This window comes from Hesperophylax consimilis, chromosome 13 (assembly GCF_061612785.1).
Source record: "Hesperophylax consimilis isolate HC1 chromosome 13, BYU_Hcon_1.0, whole genome shotgun sequence".
NCBI classification, from domain to species: domain Eukaryota; kingdom Metazoa; phylum Arthropoda; class Insecta; order Trichoptera; family Limnephilidae; genus Hesperophylax; species Hesperophylax consimilis.
Genome location: NC_142848.1, coordinates 17,275,565 through 17,297,849, shown reverse-complemented (window position 1 = coordinate 17,297,849; position 22,285 = coordinate 17,275,565). Strand labels below are relative to the sequence as shown.

Genomic DNA, 22,285 nt, shown 5'->3' with positions numbered 1-22,285 from the left:
GCTTAGTCAAATGCGATTTAATTTTTATTTTTCAGTGCCAAAATGTACTCAACAAGGTGCCTTCAGTGTCAACGGTTCGTGCCACCAGTATTATGAATGTGTATTAAAAGAAAATGGAGAATTCGAGCAGATTCTTTTGGAGTGCCCGAAATGTTTGAGATTCAATGAAGAAACTGGAATTTGTGACCTGCCACAAAATGTTCCAAGATGTTCACCATTCCATCAAACTGAAGGAGCCAAATGTGAGCTGGAAGGCTTATTCCCAATCAGAGGGGAGTGTCGCAAATACAAAGAGTGCATTTTGAAGAGTGATGGCACATTCAAAATGACAATTCGTACTTGCCCTGAAGGTCAAAACTTCAATAATAAAACTTCGATGTGCGACAGTTCGGTGATTTGTGAATCAAGACCAGGTCCAATCTGTAGTAAACCTGGCTTATTTCCCGATGATGAGGAATGCGAAATGTACTATTCTTGTGTACAAGTCAAGAGTAATTCTTCTAAACCAGCATTCAAACACGAGACATTGAGATGTCCGTCAGGATTGGTGTTTAATGAAAAGATTGGAGCTTGCGACTTGCCTAAAAAAGTCCCTGGATGTGCCAATATTTACAAGTGATCAATCATTTTTTGAATTTCACTAATAAAATGTATAACATGTAAATTAAAATGTGTATAATATCTAGTGACTAGTATATTGTATTTATTATTTAAATTCCTGTTGAATATTTGTTGAGAATTAAAATTGGCTTACTAAATCCATTAGTTGTTTATCTACCATTTTAACAACAAAACCAGCAACACATGTCAGTAAATGCCAGAGTAAATATAACCTTACAGGTCAAATCAACTCATTGGAAGTTGGAAGGCTTTCCACCAACGCCATCTTTCTTTCACAAGTCCCACAGCGCAGATCGACATTACGCGGGAAGCGTAGGATTGGGTTGGATGTGACAAGTATGTTTCTGAAGTATCCATTTCATAGAAATATGTGGATTGTAAGTTGTCCAGATATCTTAATATGTTGTGCACATGGGCCTCATGTGTCCTTACCTTTAGTAACAGAGCAAGGCCCCATGACCAAACCTAAAACTTTACAGCTTCTATGCTATGGAAAATTACCAGTATAGCCGAAAAGGTATAAGAACCAGCAAATGGCCATGCGAGTTACAAGAACAAGGGTTAATAATTATTCAATAGTAATAAATAAGAAAATTTCATGTAGGTACTTCATTCTGTAAATGTATTTCATTTACAATATTATCTTTGCATTACTTATTATGTATAATATATTAAGAATAATTAACAATGGATATAAAACAGAGTTAAATGTGATAAGGCGCGGGGGTGGGAACGCTCATGAGGGGAGATTCCAAATAATCCATGTCGATGGGAACTTGCGGAATTTCTTGCTGGGTACCAATCTTCTCTTGCAATTCTTCATACAGCTTATGGACCGGTTCTTTGTGCTGCGTACCTGGCTGTAGAACCTTGATCAGAGTCTGGACTCTCTGAAGGGGAAGCTTCGGATGAATATACCAGAGAAGTTTAAGCAAGTGCTTAGTTACATTGTCTCTTGTAAGACCGGCGAAGAAGAATTCATCGAATAGCACAGTGCAAAAGTCTTCACCTTGGAACTCGTCAGGGATTTGTATGAGTAAGGCGATAAGAGAATGTAGGAAGGGATCCTCATAGGCTCGGCCGTCCTTGCAACTTCCCAGGATGGAGAGGACTCGTAGTAGAGCAGTGCGGTCTCTCGTCCGTGCAGCGTGTAGAGTGTAGTACATAGCCAGCACTCCGCACACCGAACTGTCCCTCATGTAGGCTTCACACGCATCTGGAGGTGGACCAGAATGCTCGATAGTTGTGATGGCGGCCTCGCGCTCATCGGGAGGTAGTTTATTGTGCAGTTGGCGCACTTGGTCATCCACCATTAACGACATCAGTGCAGGAAGATACTTGGTAACCACCTGGCTGTCCAGCTTGGGTTCCTTGAACTCCTGAGTCTCGATCATGACCCAGGCACTGAGTCCTAGAGCCAACATTCGCAACAGGAGAATAAGGATTGTGTTGTCACGAGGCATTGCCTCGGTGTTAATGAGATGCTGAAGAATTTTAACAGCCGAGGTAGCTAGAAAGTTTATGGCATAAGGATCGCACAGAGTCATGGAAAGATCTCCTAGTACCTGTTCTTGTCCCCTCTTAATACTATCTAAGAAGCCTTGCAGTTCTCTCGATCTCTTGATGTCTACATTCTTCTCCCTGATGCAAGCGTCCAGGCACCAAGTGAACTTGTGGCAGGGGTCTACGGAGATGATGTCTTGCACTTCCAGGTCGTGCAGAGCCATGAGAAGCTCTGCCCTAAGGGTGCAGTAATGTATGTTCTTCGTTCTAAGGAAAAGTGTCCTCAGGAACTGTAGCACCATGTCGTATAATCTGATGCTGGAGCCGATCATGTGCGCCAGCTTCTGTACTACGGCTCCTTGCCTTCGTACTTTTGGAGAAGGCGAGAAGAAAAGATTAGTCAAGTTGAGATGGTCATAAATAATATTTTCTTTTTCTTTGATATACTGAGTCAGGAGTGGAGATACTTCGTCTCCAAAAAGAGATTGATTATCTTGCCATATTTGTCTTTTCACCTCGGTATCCGTGTCATTATAAAGTTCTCGGTCTCTAACTAAAACTTTTAAATACTTATCGTCAATATGGGGAGTATTCCTCAAGATGCACATGACAACGGGCCTCAGGGCTTTGACCCTCACAACGGGAAAACTTTTCGATAAGAGCTCTTTTAATTTTTTGTCTCGATCTCTTCCTTCTTTCGCGCCTATTTCGTTGATGTGAGCGATCAGTTTTTCTCGCAATTCTTCTAGCACCGATGTGTGGAAATCTAATCTTCTAACTCCGTGAAGATCGAGCAAGGGAAGCATAGGCCTCAGAGAAGGAAGTAATACGCCGTTAGCTAGTTGGAACTCTTCAATAGCTTTCAAAGGATCTGTGCAACTGGTGAGAGCATCCCGAAGGTAAGTTTGTCCAGGGACGCCTACGTCTTCTAGGCCCGTTCCCGGTAGTTTACCTCCAGTGGCCATTGTATTAGATTTATTAAGGGTTTAAATATGCTCAACGTCGTTAAAAAATACCTTGTTATAATCTCATTTTAGATTATATTGGAAGCGGAAGATTCAAACAATCTGACAACACAAACACTTCTTTTGACATACGCGAAAACCATAGAAACAATTAAACAATAAACCATAAATATACCACTCTCAATAATAGTGCTGCCACACGCAAAGCTCACATCAAAAGTTAATGTACAGCGCATCATCTTTTCTACCGACACACGACGCTATCAAATATTTCTTCCTATGGTAGGAGAGGGGGTCAGTTGAATTCGAGAGCGGCCGAGGAATATAATTTCATCTGTCAAAGTGACAACTTTACTTACTGACAGCTTGAGCACGTTTTCGAAATGGATGATACTTGTCGCCTATTGCTGGATCTGTTGGACAGCTCATCCTCAGATGATGATGCCGCCAACTATATAATTATAAATGCTATTTATAAACTGTTTAGATTTTAAACAATCTGCGCGTAAATAGCGCATTTTCACATAACCTGACATAACCTCTCCGTCGAATCAGGAAATTCGCAGTTCGCATGCCGATCGACGAAAGCGACATATAATAAATTATTGTAAAATAAGCTCACGTCGATTTCTAAAAATGTCGAAGGCAAAGGCGGCAAGGACCAACACCAGGGCAGGGAACGAGAAGAGAGCACGAGAGCTGACGAGAGCAAACCAGATTACCCAGTAAAACAATTGAAAACAATCAACAAACGAACAAACTAGAAGCTTCTCTATGTAGGTATCGGGCCGTCTAACTTTATCAAAAAACCGAATGATATTACCAAATAAACATACTGAGTTAAAAATATGATTAATTTTGAAAGGGCGAAAATTTGTTTACTTCAAATTCAAATATTGATTATATTTATATTTTAAATATATGTTAAGTATGTTTGCCAAATAAAGTTTTTTTAAGTTTCTAAATTTACTAGCACACATGACGATATGAGCTAACATAATAAATAAGAAATGCATTATTAGGCTGCTTATGTCATGGCTGTCAAAGGGAACACGGAACTTAGTTGGTAGCTCCGCAATTAAAATGACCCCCTCTCCTTTTTACGGCGGAGAGGGGGACGCATAACTTTTCAAATATCGCGTCGGGAGCGGTTACGTAAAATAAATTCGGTTAGCGAAGTTCAGAACCACACTTATAGCGCGTTATCTTTTTACGTGTGTCGGGTCTATATGGGATTGTATGGCGAGCGCTATTGTGCTTTATATTATCTGTTGATGTGAGCTTTGCGTGTGGCTGCACCATAAACAATAATTCCCAGAGTCGTCGCATAACGAACCTAAAAGGCCCGCAGAGAGTGCAGAGGCGCAAACGAAAAATAGATGTGTGCGCGACCATAAATAATAAAATAACATTGTAGCAAAAAATTGAACTGTCAGAATCACTAACCTCCAATTTGTAAACAATCAGTAAAAATGGTATTTTGAGTTGTTTTGTGTTTTTCTATTTTAAAATGTCGGATAAACAAAAACTGTAAGTTTTTAGTGGTTTTAAATAAGATGCCTCCGTTGAAAAACATGGTACAGCTTTGTTTAATAATAATATTTTTTGTAGGTTAGTTGTTGGAGATGTTGATGGAAAATTTAATAGCCTCTTCTCCAAAGTCAATTCAATAAACCAAAAATCGGGCCCTTTTGATTTGTTGTTATGTGTTGGATCATTTTATGGCAATTCAAATGTGGAATTGGAGGCATACAAAAATCGCGGTAAAACAGGTAAACAATAAAAACAACTACAAATTATTCTAGTTATTCTAATCGCATTTCATACTATCGCTTTCTCATTTAGGGAGCAGCGGAATGTGTATGTAATAAATTTCACCATCATTTTTTAATCTCAAAATATTATTTATGTTAATTTTAGATTATCTCTTTTTTTTTTTTATCAAATTATAAACCATTGTAAATGTCGTTGTAAAAAGTTCTGTTATTATTTCAGTTCTGTGAAATAACTGGCCCATAATGTAATAATAACAGAACTTGAATAGAACTTTCAAAGAACTTGAAAATTAACTATAAAATTTTATGAATCGTTTAAATTTTGTGAAACAACTGGCCCTAACACTTGTATAAAAAATTGTAACCATTTCATGTGTAACCAATTTAAAATCCTTATGGGCATATAAAATAAAATAATCCAAATTAAAAAAAAAAATGTTTTTTTTTTAGTTACTGTACCTACATATATTTTGGGTCCTTGTAAAGATGAACACCAACTTCTTTATCCTGATGAAGGAGCTGAAATATGTCCAAACGTTACTTATTTGGGTAAGCTTAAAATATTTTTATTACAATGAATATACTATATTATATCCAGAGGTTTAGCATTGGTTTGTGCATTTGTGCATTGCATCTGTGCCCTGGCATCGATATACGAAAGTACGCTCCAGTCATTCCCGCCAGGTTATTATTTAAGCTGTCCTCTAGAACAAGACTCCCGCCCAAGCACAAACGAATTGTGCATATTTCGTAGGTCACTAAACTTTGTTTTACTGTACTACACAGGGACATCATCGGGCAGTATAGAGAAAGCTCGGTCCACCGAAACGGTGACACGAGCGATTCAGATTACGCTCATAATGCCAAATCAAGTGTTGGAACAGTGCAGATGTGTCATCAGAAATACTCATCCCATGCGCACAGCGCCCTTGAGGTTATTATTATTAATATTGATGCATGCGTAAAACGCCTTCAAGGAAACTGAATTTTGCATCACTTTGATCATGCCTTATCCTATACGTCTGGAAAGAATTCGTTTAGGAATACTAATTTACAATGTTAGCACTATAAAATTCACACACTGGCACTCGTACGCTGTGAATTTTAACGGTTCGCTAGATTTTCTGTGATGAATTGCGTAGCTGTATTATTTATTCAATTATTTTACAAATATAACCCAGTGGAGCGAATGAATTGCAGTAATTCGTTAATTAATTAATTTGCTACATCCATATCAGTTGGCAATTTCAGTTACAAGCCGCCTCTGATTATATATTCTTTTGTATATAATGTCACGGGACATTTCTACCTCATCCTGTATTAACTGTGGGTAGAAAAGCTTAAGTGAGAGGATCTTTATTTTCTACCTGTCTGTTGCTCAATGACATTACATTACAAATACACACATTATTGTCTTACAAAATTAATCCAAAATGTGTCCCAAAAATAGCAGTAAAGTTCCTGTAAATTCTTAATTCAAATGTTGTTCATGTGTGAAAAATACTCCATTGGAGAATATGTGTGTATGAACGAAATTGACATAGCAATGTTTACGTGCTTAAAAGTTGCAGCGAATACTATATTCTACGTCACAGGTGTGACTGAGATACCAAGATGCGCTTACTCGCTATAATAACACACTTCGGCCGGGAAAGGTTGTTCTACCCTATTCGGTCGATTGATGCTTGATGGCGGAAAGGGTAATTCTACCTTTTGCACCGGCCTCATTTCAATGGCAGAAAAGACGTCATTATTCAATGTTTTTATATGAATATTAAATACCATCTCTTTGAATGCAAGTCTTCTTTTTATATTTATCTTCGTGCCTTTCTTTTACATCGGTATTTAAATAAAAGGTTATTATATTATTTCTTATTGTAATAATTTAATTCCTGGAATGAGGGTTTTTATGACCGTGAAACCCGATTCGAATCTCTATATCTGTTACGCCCCACTCAACTCCTATGTGCAAGCGAGCGAGAGATGTCGGGCCTATTTAAAGAAAGCAGGTATGGGCAAAAACCGATAGATGGACCGTAATAAACATATTACAAGTTTAATTGAGTTGCATTTCAAATAATATTCGATTTTTGTTTAGTACTTTTATAGCTTGGGTATGCTGAGTTACTGCATAGAAATTTTTATTATTTTCAAAGAAAAAAAAAATTTAAAAAATTCACGCGGGACCTTTATTTTTACCCGAAGACAGCGTAGCGCCAGTGCAAAAAATACCTGCCAGAAATGTGTTAAGACGAATGCGGAACGCTGTATGAGATGACCTACCGCCATTATGTTGTCCTTCTTATACATATGTTGCTATATATTCGCTATCTCACTTTATTTTATTTTGAAATTTACCATTTTCGGGTAGCTAAGCCTTGTGAATAATCATTTTTATTGAAACAGTTATTATTATAATATTAATTTTCAAGTTCTGTGAAAGTCCTATTCAATTTCTGTTATTATATCATTACTGGCCAGTTGCTTCACATAACTGAAATAAGACCAGAACTTTCACAGAACTTGTTAATTAACGTTGAAATTTGATGAATTGTTCAATTTCTCTGTCACAATCTGTCCTAAGTGACTTGTATATATTTCTGAATTTAAATAATCTCCATGAGGTCTGGTTTTTGCTCACCAATGATTTTTGCACCTCTCAAAAGCATAGGTTGGCATTTTTGCCCAAAAAAAAAGCCTAGGACGACATGTTTGTCGCAGCTTGTGACGGCTTGTCTGATGAACAAAGTTATTTGCGATACTAAATGGAGTAAATCTCAAAAACGTCCACTGGACCTAGTTTAGTGAAACCACGCGCGTTGTCTCTATAACCTATCTTCACTTTTTAATTCACCTAAACTATTGCTGCTACAATCTTTGGAAACTTTTGTGATGGTTTGATGGTTGGTTACTTAGTTTTATGTAAATTTTGTTATCATTCCAGGAAAGCGAGGAGTGTACACCACCAGCAGTGGGCTGAAGATTGGCTACCTCAGTGGCCATGAGACCCCGGAGGGTGGGGCTTCTGAGTCCATGTCCAGCTTCTGTGCCGCAGACTGCTCAGCCGTGCGGGACGCCTGTCTCCGGGGGCAGCCCGAGTACCGGGGCCTGGATATCCTCATCACCACGCAGTGGCCTAATGATGTGCAGAACTTGGACGAGAAAAAGGTCTTAATAAATAAAATAGAATTTCCCTACAACTGCATGACCATGACTGTGGTACATCTTTTTTCTCAAGTCATTTCTTGGATATTGATGGCCTCCGTGATCGAGTATGAACTCAGAAGTTACGGGTTTAAATCCCGGCGCATGCATATCACAATTAATCAATTTTAGGTGAAACGGAAGTGACAATTCTCATACAATCTGTTTGCATGCCCCACTTGAAAAAAAACAGTATTATTTTATTTATTTTGGTACTGAAAAATAATGCTAAAAATGAGACTGGTCCAAATACTTAATTCATTGTTGTGATGTCTGTACAAATGTGGATGAGTGCAAGCGAGATGGAATGCTTGCAAGATCTTATAAAAGGCAATGCACGTTAGTTGTGTGCCTCTTTTGTTACAAGCAGCTCCACAATAAATATCAGTACAAGATCAAGTATCATTATTGAGTACGACCTTCACCTTCTACAATAATACTCAGCCTCTACACCACATTGGCACCAGCTACATTTGGCATACATTACAATTGTTGTATCACTTATGATAAATAATCAACATTAGCAAAAGTATTTATTTTTCATCCCATTTATGTAGGTGTTAGTGATACTAGTAGCTGAAATATGCACACTACAATATATATATATATATACCCTGCTTAGACACGAGCTATTATTTCTGTATCTGTTTAGACCATGGAACTAGGATCAATGGAAGCGGCATAATTTGTCGAGATGTATTAAATAATGCGCAAAACCAATGAAGCTCCCATAATTGTTAACGCCCTTGTGGGGGGGGATAGAGACGGGGAAGAGCGGTAAGCGAGCGCGGAGGGGGCCGTTAAAAAAACAGTTAAAAAAACATCCTTAATTTTTTATCACATTTTGGGCATACAGCGCATTACGCATTATTTGCCAAACAAAGAATGGTGGTAAAAATAAAAATTAACTAGTGCAGAAAGGGAAGTAAAAAAGACATACATATTGTTTATTTATTTATTGTACCATACATGTTATTATTAATTACCTAAATCTGATTTCACGTAACTCTTTTTTTGCCAAATCAAGATTATGATCGAATCGTGTAGTGCGCGTCCAAATAAATCGGTATCAATCTTCAGGGAATGTATAGCAAGTGCAATTGGGTGAAAAACTAATGTTATGAACTTGCTGAAACTCGCAGCGCCATTCCTTGGTGCTAATATTGCGCAATTCATCAGTTTGAATAGATTTTTTTTTTGTATTAGGTAGAATTATTTTAAATAATCAACAGATTTGCAGAGTACAATTTTGTGCATTATTATATTCTTTTCTAATGTAAACTGGTGCTTGACTTTTAGGAAAGGAGTTGTCGTTAATACTATAAGAAAAAACTTAAAACTTATCCATCACACTAGACGAATCAAAAAGACAGAAAACATTGCAAGTTATAAACCCATATTGCGATGAAGAAACTTAATTTATTTTGTAACAAAAATTGACAACATACTTCCTCTAGATAAAAAAAAAATATTGGAAAAGTTTCATGAATACAAATCAAAAATAAAAATCTGGCTGAAAGAGTTCGATGAAAAAACTCTAATAAAAACACTAAAAACGACATAAAAGTCAAATTAAATAACTTTACAGTGTTACAGTGTATCAACTATATATACTAGCTGACCCGGAGGGACACATAATCACCTATTGGTAAGAAATATACTTTACGACCTATTCTCATACCTAAAAAATATACATACAAAATTTCATAAAAATCGGTCGAGCCGTTTCGGAGGAGTGCGACCACAAACACCATGACACGAGATTTCTTATATATTCATATATAAAGATTTATTTTCAAAGAAAGACAAAAATTTCCGGATTACGAATAACTTGATAATATAGAGTTAGGTAGTATTATTTTATTTAATCAACAGATTTGCATAGTACAATTTTGTGCATTATTATTTCCCTATTGAAGCTGGTGCTTGACTTTAAGAAAAGGAGTGGTCGTAAATAATATAAGAAAAAAACTCTACAGGTTTACAGTGATAACAAAAAAAAGAAGAAAAAAATCAAATTAAAGATAAGTACAGGAGACATGAATAACAATTTTAAATAATTAATAAAATATTAGGTTATAAACACAATTTATAGGCATGATACAAAATGAATAAATATAAACATCAAGCCATGGTTCCAAAAATACGATAAAAAAACACGGAATATCTTAGAATATTTATCTACACCGGAAAAAAATAAAATGCGATACAAGTGAACTTTTAAGAGTTATTTATCGAAAACCTAAAATAGTGACACACATCTCGTCGTACCGACGCGCGCACATGCGCGATTGTTCACAAAACTAGGATTTAAAGTACGACCTAGGTATATATATATATTCAGACGGTTTCCTGATCAACACATCGACAATTCAACACACATTTTAAAAGTACATTATAAAGTCATTAAAAACGAAGGAAAAAAAACCTAACCTAACCTACTTAACCCAGTTAATAAAGTTTTTGTTTCATCACTTTCCATGACTTTATACCACTTTTAAAATTCGTGTTGAATCGTCGATGTGTTGATTTATCAGGTCACCATACAAGACAAATCATTATAAACGTGTGTTATAATTAATAAAAAATAAAGGTTTGTTGGTAATTTTTAATTATTATAAAATAAGTTGACTGATTAGGCCCATTGACATTCGTCCGCCGCGTGATTCCGAGATGGCGTGCTGGCGGTTGAAATGAACTCGTCAAAAAATTAACTATAAAATGTCTAATTGAGCGGTGTTTAAATACTTATATGTGAAAGGTAAGGCCGTCTTTCTTCTTAATTTTCTTCACAGAATTGCTTTTACACAATTTTACGGCGCAGTTGACCATTTTTCTATGTTTTATCAACGTTTTACTAGGAGCTCGATACGCGACCGAGGTGTAAAAGCTAATGTCAGCCGTCTCCGTAAAATTCCACAAAATTCACACTTGGAGCGCGCGGGCACACTTCACATGCTGTCTCTCTAGTATCCATACTCTTTGGTTTAGACAGACTGAGCCACAGCCTTGGTAATAAATTATTATTATATAATTTTTTAAATAATTAGCACTCGTGTTTTGAAAATATATTATACATCCGCAAATATAGAGGTAGGTAGGATGATTCAAAAAATGCCCTTTTTCTGATGTAACGAGTAATGGCTATGAGAAGCAAATTTAGTAGGTTCTGTTGTGCTCTTTATAACCAAGTTTGACTGTATAATTTAGCTATATTTATCATTTGCTTGATTATCTTTCTAGTTGGACCTGGAAGTGAGCACTAGCTCCCTCCTAGTGGCTTGGCTGGCCATGCATGTACGACCCAGATACCATTTCGTCACATCGCCTAAACTTTATTACGAGAGACCTCCTTACAGGTAAATTCTCTTAAATCACACACGAAGCACTTCCTGTCGTAGGTAACAGACAGGACAAAGTTGTATGATGTTCCATCATCTCTGCCTATCCCTGTGATTATTGGTGTGTTGGTTAGTCATTTAACCCAACTGGCTCATGGAAGCATTGCCCTATATAAAAGCGGTAAACTGGTGAATCTACATCACATTTGGAGTAGATTTTGTGGCATAACTTTTTTGATTTGAGAATTTGTTTTCGAGTAAATCAAGTTCAAAGTTGGAATTTTAGAGAGTAATTTGAAAAAAAAATCGGTAATGTACCAGAGGTTTGATTAATTAGCCAAAAAATGGATAAGAGTAAAAAAAAAATTGAAATACTCAGATCGAAAGAAAAAGTTTTTTGGGATCTCTATGTGATGTAAATTCATTAGTTTCCCGATAAGGTTTGTACTACGAGTCTCCGGACACCATGTATACTGAAACTATCTTATTGAGTTTTTTTTTCAATTTGGCAGGCGGGTTTGTGTACCGCCGTCCTGGGAACCATTTTTTGAATAACCTACATTTGGTGATTTAGCAGAGGTGCCCGGGTTCATCGGGGATGTGTGTTCAGGATGTGCCTGCCCACCACCTGCGTGGCGTGCCAGATCGGGAGAGGCTGGTTCGGGGAAACCCTTCAACTGGTCTCTCGACCCATCGCTTTGTGGCGCAGCGGTTGGGATATATTTAACTCTCCTGGACACACTGATCCCTAGATTCCTAATCATCCTTCATACCTTTTTCCTTCCCAAAACTTCCTAACCTTCCTCTCCTTCTTCTCCTTAAAAATACCCTCCACGCAGCATCCTCAAAGATGACAATGGAAAATAATTTCTCTCAGGGCCTCCTGGGAAAAATACTGTTTATGTGGAAAAACCTTACATTGTCAATTTACAATGAAAAGAATGCAAGGCTGATGTAAGTGTAATGAGTAAAATTAAGAAATGGACGCTTTGATGATTTGGGCATGTAGAGCTAATGGTAGAAAAGTCAGGGACGCCCGATGAAGACATGGCACGGTCTACTTGAGTCAAGCCATTGGTCAGAATAACAGAAGGGTTTGTATGAGAAGATGTATGAATGTTTCACTGTTTTCATTAAGAAATATTTTCTGTCCAACAGAAACATCAACACGTACCACAACAGTCGCGAGTTGGCCACCAGGTTCATAGCCCTGGCTCCCGTGGCCAACACCACCAAGCAGAAGTGGCTGTACGCCTGTTCGCTGCAGCCCATACAGAAGATGCGCATGATGGAGCTGCTGCAGGGCACTACTGACGAAACCCCCTGCCCTTATCCCGAGGAACTTCTGCAGCAGAATAAGCCCGGTCTTCTGGAAAAGGTCTGTTTATTCTATCCAACAGAAACATCAATGCTACCACTAGGTTATTTTTCCATACAGTCACACATCTTTTTTACTTGTACTTATAGTTTGTGCACTTTACCCTCTAACACCTTGTATATTCTGTAATATGGGGTGACTTTTGAATCGGAGGGAGACTTTCATCATAGTGGATGTCTGCATAATTCTCACTACCACTCAGAAATTTCTCTCTTCTTTTTAATGATATTTTTTCGGGCAACATGGATTGCAATGAAATTTCAAAAATAAGTATCAAATTTGTTGGTTTCTAGTTATTTATAAATTCTAGTATATTCAAACTCATTAGATATTTCAGACAGAAAAACGTTAGTACATTTTATAAATTCCTAAACAATTATTTTGTGTCATTGTAAAGTATATCAATATTATCGATATTAAATATAAGTATGTACTTGAATATTCGAACTCGTATTTTTGTTTTTACAATTTTTTTTGGGATTTGTGTATCATGTATTGTGATCATATAAAAAATGATGTATCAAAGTCTATGTTTTAAAATTATTTTTTGACTCCCCAACTACAATTATTTTAACACATATTTCGATAGTTTTAAACATGCGCAAAAAATATGACATAATATCACAAATGATTTTATGTAGAAGTTATTTAATTTCAATGTTGAAAATTGATCAAAATCACCCCATTTTATGGTATTTTTTGATTTTTTTTTCAGTACAGCGGCAATGGACAGTATTTCTACGATATGGACTCGCAAGACCAGGGCCATGGGTACAAGAGAAAACACAAGGGAGATCAGAAGGAAAGGAAGAAGCCGGAGTTTGACCAAGGTAAATTATAAACCGCTGAACAGAATTCAATGAGATTTTATTAATTGTGTGCTCAAATATCTGAAGTGCCACCCTGTCTAACCAAAACCTCCTAGATCATAAGTCATACTGAATCAAATCAGTATGACTTATGTGAGAACTTGTGTGAGAACCCCAAAAAAACATATTTTTATTTATTTTTTAAAATTGACTAAAACATTTCAAGATGGTGACCAGGTATATCATCAAAAGCTAAAAAACGGTTCCTTGATATTTCATCAAAATGAAAATTCAACACACCTTGTAGAGGTTTTCAAAGTAATACATACAGAGTCGTGAAAAGTGATGAAACAAAAACTAGGAAATAGGTTACATATCGTCGCATTAATTCGTAGACTGCGTAACTCCAAATTTTTCGAAAATACGTTTTTAATGCCATCTGGTGTTAAAATTAGACCCGCATCGACTAGTAAAACTCGAAAATTTAAAAAAAAATTATCCTTTTAGATAAACACAAATTAGGAAACTGCGTAAAATTATGGTGCCATTTTTACTCGCGAATACTTCGTAACTCCTTAATTCAGTATTGGCCGGTGAGCCGTGCACGCTTGTTGTGTTTTTGACTGAGGAAATTTATTTACGGTGTAATAGTTTTACCGTGAAATTAACTGAAATAAGTTGATTAATCAATTTTGAACATTTTATAACCTTAATTTTAATTGTGAAGTCACGAATAGTGTTTTGTATCTGTAGTCTAAACTGACGTCTTCTGCACCGTGTGACGCTCTGCCGTAGCTCTCTTGTTTTATGTGCCTCTGCGGTTTCGTAAATACCTAATAGGTCCTTGTTCTGTGATTATCTCTTCTTCAAGGTCACCATCTCTTTGCAAGTGGATCTCCTCCTGATGCATATCCGGATCCGGTTCTTCACTGTCCTCTTCAAACAAACCCAAAATATTGACGGTGGAACGTGCGGCAATTCCATCTCGTCTCTCCTCAGACACAGTCCGTTCTCTGTCAGGCATCTTCCGCGGGTCAAGCACTTGTCTTGGTATGCCATCTACTTCGATGTAGTTGACTGAAGTAAGTCCTGTCACCCTTCCATGCACGATGTGCATCTCCCATCTACTGGTTTAACCGCAAGAAGATCGCCCACTTAGAGCTCAGTCAATACTTCCTCTTCTATATTCACTTGCGCAGAAGGGTGTCTCCACGAGTGTGAAGTGTGAACTATACTAGACAGCGCAATACCTCGATCATCCTGACTTTTTGCAACCAAAGATTGTACCGAAACACTGCCTGCAGGGGATCGCTTCCACTTCTGGCTGCAGTTCTCTTTATTGTTTGATGATGTCGTTCAACTATACCGTTTCCAGCTGGTCGGTATGCATCGCAAAATCTTTGACGAACATTCCATCTCTTACACTTATCTGTAACACTGTAGGAACAAAATGCAGTACCATTGTCCATGAGAACTACTTTGGGCGGGCCTCTTTCCCGAAACACTTCTTCCAAATGTCTGATAATCGAAGCTGCATTATCTGACTCGATTTCCCGCCACACGGCAAATCTACTTGGACCGCAATCGATAAATGTGAGTAAACATTTCCTACCGAAATGAGTAACATCAACTGCCAAGCGACTCCAGGTTGTCACAACATTAAGATTACCCGCTTCATGGGATGATGGTGGAGGGTCAATTGTCCTGCATTGTACGCAGGAACGCACGCATCTATCGACGTCCTTTCTTCTCGCCTCGGGATCGACCAGCTGGGCAAGATGAAGCGTTCACTTTACTCCAAAGTGATGCTGAGCATGAAGAGTTTCTACGCTTAAAGCACATGTTTGCTCACCAGTTCCACTTTCAAGTCTCTCCCACCTATCTTCACACTCTGAGGAGTCTCTTTCACAACGTTTCCTGTCATGGCTACTCTTTGCCCGGGTCTTGCAAACCCTAGTAAGTACATCAGTTTTATTTCTACAGGACAACAAGGGTGATCGACAATGTCAGATCAAATTCTTCTACAATCTCCTTCATCAACTCCAAGCGTCACTTAACGATCATCTCTGACACGACTACTCCCGGTCAGTGTAGATCTCACCCAGCACAAAACCGTCGCCGAATCTGTAATGATTTCCAGAGTTTGAAGATTTCACTTGAGAGTCAGATTTAATCCCTTAAGGAAGGAAAAGTACCAGCATTTACAAGACTTAAAACAGACATTAGAAAAGGATTACCACTCCTTTAACGATAACCTTCCGTATCATTAAAATCATTAAAATGCATCTAAATAGACTGCCTCGACATACACATACATTGTTGTGTTTTATTTTGTAAATGTAAAATTCCTATCTCCCAAATTTTCCGCTAGGTTGTTCATAATAAAACTGTTTGCAGAAAAGTATGTATCTTTTGTAAAATGCGTATCTCCATTCTCGGTTTTTACGTAAACTTCCTAACTCCGATTTGAAATAGAAAGCCTTAACTTACAAAAGTTTAATGATTGAAAATAAATTTCCAAATATATTATATGTTCGAAACATAAATAAAAAGAATAAGCCGTCTTTCATTTTTTTTCACTACGAGGTTTTTTGTGCCTCCTGTAAAATTTTACATTTGGGAGTTACGCATTCTACGAATTAATGCGACGATATGTAACTATTAAGCCAAGTTTTTGGTTCATCATTTTTAATGACTCTGTATTACTTTGAAAACCTCTACAAGGTGTGTTGAATTTTCATTTTGATGAAATATCAAGGAACCGTTTTTTGTAAATAAGAATAAATTGAAAAAAAAAAGTAAAACAATTTTTTTTTTGTAAAATCCCATACATGTTAGGAGGCTGCTTTAAATGAGTGTCCCGGCCTTGTGATCTAGGAGGTTTTGGTCCAACCAGGAGACATGATGTAAATTATAAACAATTGATCAGATTCAATGAGATTTTGTTCATTGTGTGCTCAGATATGTGAGGAGCAATGCTGTCCTAATAATTTCTGATGTAAATTATAAACAATTGATCAGATTCAATGAGATTTTATTCATTGTGTGCTCAGATATGTGGGGAGCCTTCTTGTCCAACCAGGAGACGTTATGTAAATTATAAACAACTGATCAGAATTAGAGCTGGGTCAATCAATCTTTTTACACAATCCGGGTCTCCTCAAAATTGTAATGTATTGTTTTAACTTTGCAGGCACTTGCTGGTTCTGCCTCTCTTCGCCGACGGTGGAGAAGCACCTGGTGATCAGTGTGGGAGACAGCTGCTATCTGGCGCTGGCCAAGGGTCCCCTCGGCCCTTACCACTGCCTCATACTGCCCGTGGCGCATCACCAGTCTACTAGTCAGGTAAACAAATACACTAATTTAATAATGAATAATAACTACATACCTGTGTTTTCGTGTAAAGGTTAAAGTTAGTAAGGGTAAGAAGATAGTCTCCGCCAGCCCAATTGTACTTAATATAAAACAGAAAATCTGAATTAAATGGCTTCATGACATATGCACTGCTTTTACTACATGCTGCATTTGATTCATTGTAATTGTTGAGTAACATTTCTGTGATGAAATATCTAAAATAAGGGAAGACGCCACTTTGTTTTGTGTACAGTACTTTCAATAATCCGCTGTTCGATTCTCCAACAACTATTATGTATCTAGTATTTAACACATGTGTAGCAAATTAATTAATGGGGGTACCTCAATTAATTTATTCCACTTATACGGGGATCACATGAGGATAGTAGGACTTGCCTTGTCCCCGCTCCGGACCCATTGTCCTAGTGTGAACAATAGTGTGGTGGGCATGACAATGAATCAAGAAATTGTCCCAGAGATAGACAGGCAAGCTATCTCTGCAGGATAGTGTCTTATCCCCACCACCGTACCCTATCACCTTGTCTGCATGTAAACACGTATCTTGGCTCTTGGCACTCGAATCTCTTATTTCGGCTTAAAAATGTCGAGTAAATGAAACATTAAAATACATCTTGGTATAAAAGACCAAATATTTTTCACAAACTCGCTCGTAACCAGCATCCCACATTTGAACTATGGTTGAGTTGTTGTATTGATCCTTGTTAAGTCTGTTCACAGAGTAGGGACAGGACAATATTCTATTAGTCTAAGATCCCTTAAAGAACGACCGTCACCGAGATGTTTATTTGATGAAACGTATTTTATATTTAATTTAATATGTCAATAAATATATTGCATATCGGTTGCCTAGCAAATTTTAGTCCAGGGTATGATTAATTAATAATTAAAAAAAAAAAAATTTTTAAACATTTCACCGGTTTGATTATTATGTATACAAATTCTATACCAATCGAAAGTATGAAACCCATAGAATATGCAAACGTTAGGTTGCCTACTCTTTTCTGGTCACAACTCTCAGGTTGCCATGTATAAACAGGTAAATCGAAAAAGCATTTTGCACCGGTCTGATTATTGAATAAAAATTATATGAAATTAAAGATTATTTCATTATGAACACAATGGTATAAGGTTGCCTGCTAAAAATCAGTCCCGAATTCCGGTTGTCGAATTTTGAAAACTAAAACTTTTTCAAAACTTGCCGCGAATTCTCGTGTGCGACGGAGAGGTCCCAACCAACCATCCCATGCGATAGAAGAGGACAAAGCATAGCAGCTGTCCGTCTTATTTTAGGGGATTTAGGGGATCTTACCGCACAGTCGGTCGCGGAGGTAATAATAATTTATCAAACAAGTTTGATCGAAATCTGATGAGAATCATAAAATCATAAGCTCCTTCTGCAATAGGTAATGTTTCTATCTAAATTTACCCCATTTAAAACATTTCATGTTCAAATCTTACTCAAGGGTACCATCTAGTCTGCTCGTGCACAGAGTGCATGAGCAGATATATATCTGAACTGCGGTGATTTGCCATTGTAAGTGTAATCTGTCTCGCTCGTGTCACCGTTTCGGCAGCTGTCTCGATACCGCCTGATGCGGTTCCCGCAGTTTGGTAAAACAAAGTTTTGTGTTATGAAATATGCAAGACTCGTTTGCGCTAGGGCAAGAGTATAAAATTGTGACCTGGCGGGAATTATGACTGGAGCGTACTTTCAAATATTGATGAGTGGGGTACAGATATCATTGTAAGTTATGTGAAGCCTGAAGACAAGCAGTGCAATGTAAAACCTAGGAACCGCCTCTGATTATACCCATCTTCTGCCTATCCAATTTTTCTATATATCTTGTTTTACGTAATAGACGTGTTGTTCTGTTTCTCCAGGCACCAGAAGAAGTGAACAAAGAAATAAAGCGCTTTAAGGAGGCCTTGGTGGAGTTATTTAAGTCGACCAACCAACTTGCCGTGTTCTTTGAGAGGAACTTCAAGACCTCGCATCTCCAGGTGCAGTGTGTTCCGGTGCCCACGGACTGTGAATCTCAGCTCGTAGAGGTCTTTCATGTGAGCGAAATGCAACGATAATATATTTAAACATATTAAACACAAATTTTACCCAGTGTTTCTGAGGGACCGCCGCAGTAAATAAATATTTTCCCCAGAAAAATAAACATGAGCATGAAAGAAAACAATACTCAATTCTGCTTTAAAATTTCTGGTCCATCTATGGAAACCTTTTGCTTTGGAGTTGTTAAACCACCGATATTTATACTTCTATATCTATACTATATCTTATACCTAATTCCAATCTAAAAATAACACCACCTAAGAGTAATTTCATAATACAACTCTCTATCAAATTCTGATGCCTCACTTCAAAAGCCTAGATATAAATGCAAGTTTCATCCTATGTAAAACAGAGCACAAAGTTACTGTTCATTTTCATGTTGTAATTTGTTAATTTTATTGGTCAACAGCGGGCCTGAAAGGCATCGCGTCACAAGAAATAGAAATGAACTTAAGAACCCAACTTGATGTAAACTTGTTGTAAAGATCGCTTTCATTTTGTGGCAAAAGTGGTGTAATTTGTTGCACAACATAGTTATTTTGCTACAAAGAAAGGTACTAAGGTTTTTTATCAATTGTTTCTTTAAACAATACGCCGACTCGAAGCTATCTATAAGGTATATATTTTTTTAAATATTCAAATAGCTGATTAAATTGTTAATGATAAAGTCTGCGAGAGCACCCACCTAAAATATTGCTAACTGCCTCAAATACGTGTTTGAAAAATGATCTTCACAACTTTCATGGAACAAACTTGCCGGTAGACAAATTGCTCCGTGCAGACCAACAAAAGGTTAAAAGCTATCCTTCCGATCTTCCGATTGCGAGATAATGCATTTTTTTCTTATGAATGTTTTCTTGAACCAATATTTTTGGTTTCGCTGTCAATTTTAATGTTCTAAACTCATGTCAGATGTGGAATTGCAAAACCTGATCTGCAATTTTTGTAAATCTGGAGATAAGAAAGCCTTGACTAAAAAAGAATTAACATTTCTAAATGTATAATTTTAGATTTAAAGTGTACTTAATCGATACTAACAAACATAAAAATATCCAATTTTTTCAGTTTTGATTTATTAAATAAGAGAAAATTTATAAGAAACCTATTTTTTTGTAAGTGAGGTCTACTTTACACAGAACTTCTAGTTATTCCTTAACAATTCCAGGACGAGGCCGGTATCCAGGGTTTTCAGCTGGAGCCGATTCCCCCCCGGACAGAGCTGAAGCAGGTGGCGCACCCCGGCACCCCCTACTTCCACCTCCAGCTGCCCAACGGAGACCAGTTCTACACCAGGACTAAACACAACTTTCCTCTGCAGTTTGGAAGGTGAAATCTACTTGCTTAGAATAATCGTATTTACCATTTTACTGTAATATCATAGAATCCCGTTAATTAAAAATCCACGTGATATCAAAACCCAAATTTCAAATTAACCAATTCCCACATAATTTGAAATTTTGAGAAAAAAATAAAAACGAAGATAGAGTTCCTCAGCCACCCCTTAAAATTGGGATACGTTCTTCAGAGTAAATTCGTAATAGTATGATTTATTCCCGTTTAAATCGAATTTTGGTGGCCGATTTACGTTGCCGCTGGCCCTTCAAATTTAGATATTCGAAAAAATACGACGTATTCCAGTGTAAATCCATGCAGATTTACAATATAAAAATACGAATTAGTAAGATGTATACCCGCTTAGATCGACTTTTTACGGCGTTTTACCGCCACGACTGTCCGTCAAATTCAGATTTCCGAGATTATATGAAATATTTTTGAAAAAATCAAATTTTATTAATTACACTAACAAATTTTTGTGCGCGGAAATATATTTTTTTGGTTATTTGTGTACCTGAGATTTGTGTACCAATGCATACTCTCCCGAGGCAAAAATCGTCAGTCTTTAGTTTGTTTGCTCTACCCCGCTCCCTTATGAGCCAGTAAGGAATCCACATAAACCAAAATAAATAAATTATATATTATATGACAGTAGCTACCAAACTGATACCAATGTATCACCAATTGTTAACCTATTGGACTCCACAATAATGAAAATTGTCGAGTAAGAAAATAGTTTTTTAAAACCTACATATTTAAAAAATGTAATTTATTATTTTGTGATGCATTAACTTGATTGCTTAATTTTATCAACGCATGAATATGCACACTCTCCTCTTTCTTCCCATATATCTTGCACAGATAAGTAAATAATATAATTATAAGCACACAAAGTAAAAATTACAGGGAACATACTGACGTAAAAATGTAAGCAAAAAACGATTGACATGATGGTATTTATAAATACCATCAAGATCAGTCTGCCTGAAAATAATTTCTTTCAGGGCCAATGTCATCTTTGAAGATTCTGCGTGGAGGGTCTTTTTTAGGAGAGGAAGTTCTGGGAAGGAAAAAGGTATGAGGGATGGGTAGGAATCTACGGAGAGTGTGTCCAGGAGTGACTTATAAATATATCCCTCCCGCTGCGGCGGAAGGCGATGGGTCGGGAGTCCAGTTGTAGAGGTCAAAGGGTCTCCCCAAACCAGCCTCTCCCGATCTGGCACGCCATGCAGGTGGTGGGCAGGCACTTCCTGAACACACCTCACCCTATGAACCCGGGCACCTCTGCTAACTCACCAAACGTAGAGAACCACTTGCGGTGACCTATGTCAGAGGTGTTGGTTATCTAATAAATGCTTCCCGGGGTGGCGGTAGCCAAACGTACGTTAAACCCGCCTCCCAAATCGATAGTCTTAATAGTTGATTTTTTTTCTTTGTCATGACAGGGATGTATTGGCCAGCTCCCCCATCTTGAACTGTGAAGACAAAGCCGACTGGCGAGCCTGCCAGTTGTCCAAGGAAGAGGAAATAGAATACGTCTCCCAGTTCCGGAAAAAGTTTGAGCCTTTTGACTTCACCGTGGAGGCAGAGGAAGATTGAAGAAAAGCAATGAGGGTTTTCACCAACTTTCCTTGAGTAAAAAAATGACTGAGGGAATGTTGGTGAAAACTGCTCTGAGTGGATGAGATCATGTCAATAAGTGATGCATGTATGTACATAAATAAATGTTAACATAATGTTGATCAAATGAATTGTGTAAAAATAAATGTTTTTTTAAACAAATTTCCTTGTAATTATTTCATATGATGCAGTGACGTGTCGATTTTTCATTATAAAGCAAATTTTATTAGTATGTGAGTTTTATGGACAATTTTAATATAAAAATATTTCTATGGTCACATCTTAAGAAGCGACAAA

General features: G+C 37.3%; 2 protein-coding genes across 2 annotated transcripts; one reads left to right on the top strand and one right to left on the bottom strand.

Moving 5' to 3' along the window:
• Positions 1 to 1,234: 1,234 nt before the first annotated feature.
• Positions 1,235 to 3,211, bottom strand: NELF-B (negative elongation factor B). Its single transcript, XM_089638546.1, has one exon. The coding sequence runs from the start codon at positions 3,087 to 3,089 to the stop codon at positions 1,326 to 1,328; it is 1,764 nt and encodes a 587-aa protein (XP_089494672.1). The 5' UTR covers positions 3,090 to 3,211; the 3' UTR covers positions 1,235 to 1,325.
• A 1,290-nt stretch (positions 3,212 to 4,501) lies between these two features.
• On the top strand, positions 4,502 to 22,100 carry LOC149418525 (pre-mRNA splicing factor CG7741). The gene is made up of 11 exons (XM_089638548.1): positions 4,502 to 4,619; positions 4,701 to 4,861; positions 5,315 to 5,413; positions 7,809 to 8,032; positions 11,312 to 11,427; positions 12,568 to 12,787; positions 13,503 to 13,617; positions 16,790 to 16,941; positions 18,853 to 19,029; positions 20,199 to 20,359; positions 21,814 to 22,100. The coding sequence occupies exons 1-11, from the start codon at positions 4,600 to 4,602 to the stop codon at positions 21,965 to 21,967; spliced, it is 1,599 nt and encodes a 532-aa protein (XP_089494674.1). The 5' UTR covers positions 4,502 to 4,599; the 3' UTR covers positions 21,968 to 22,100.
• Positions 22,101 to 22,285: the final 185 nt, after the last annotated feature.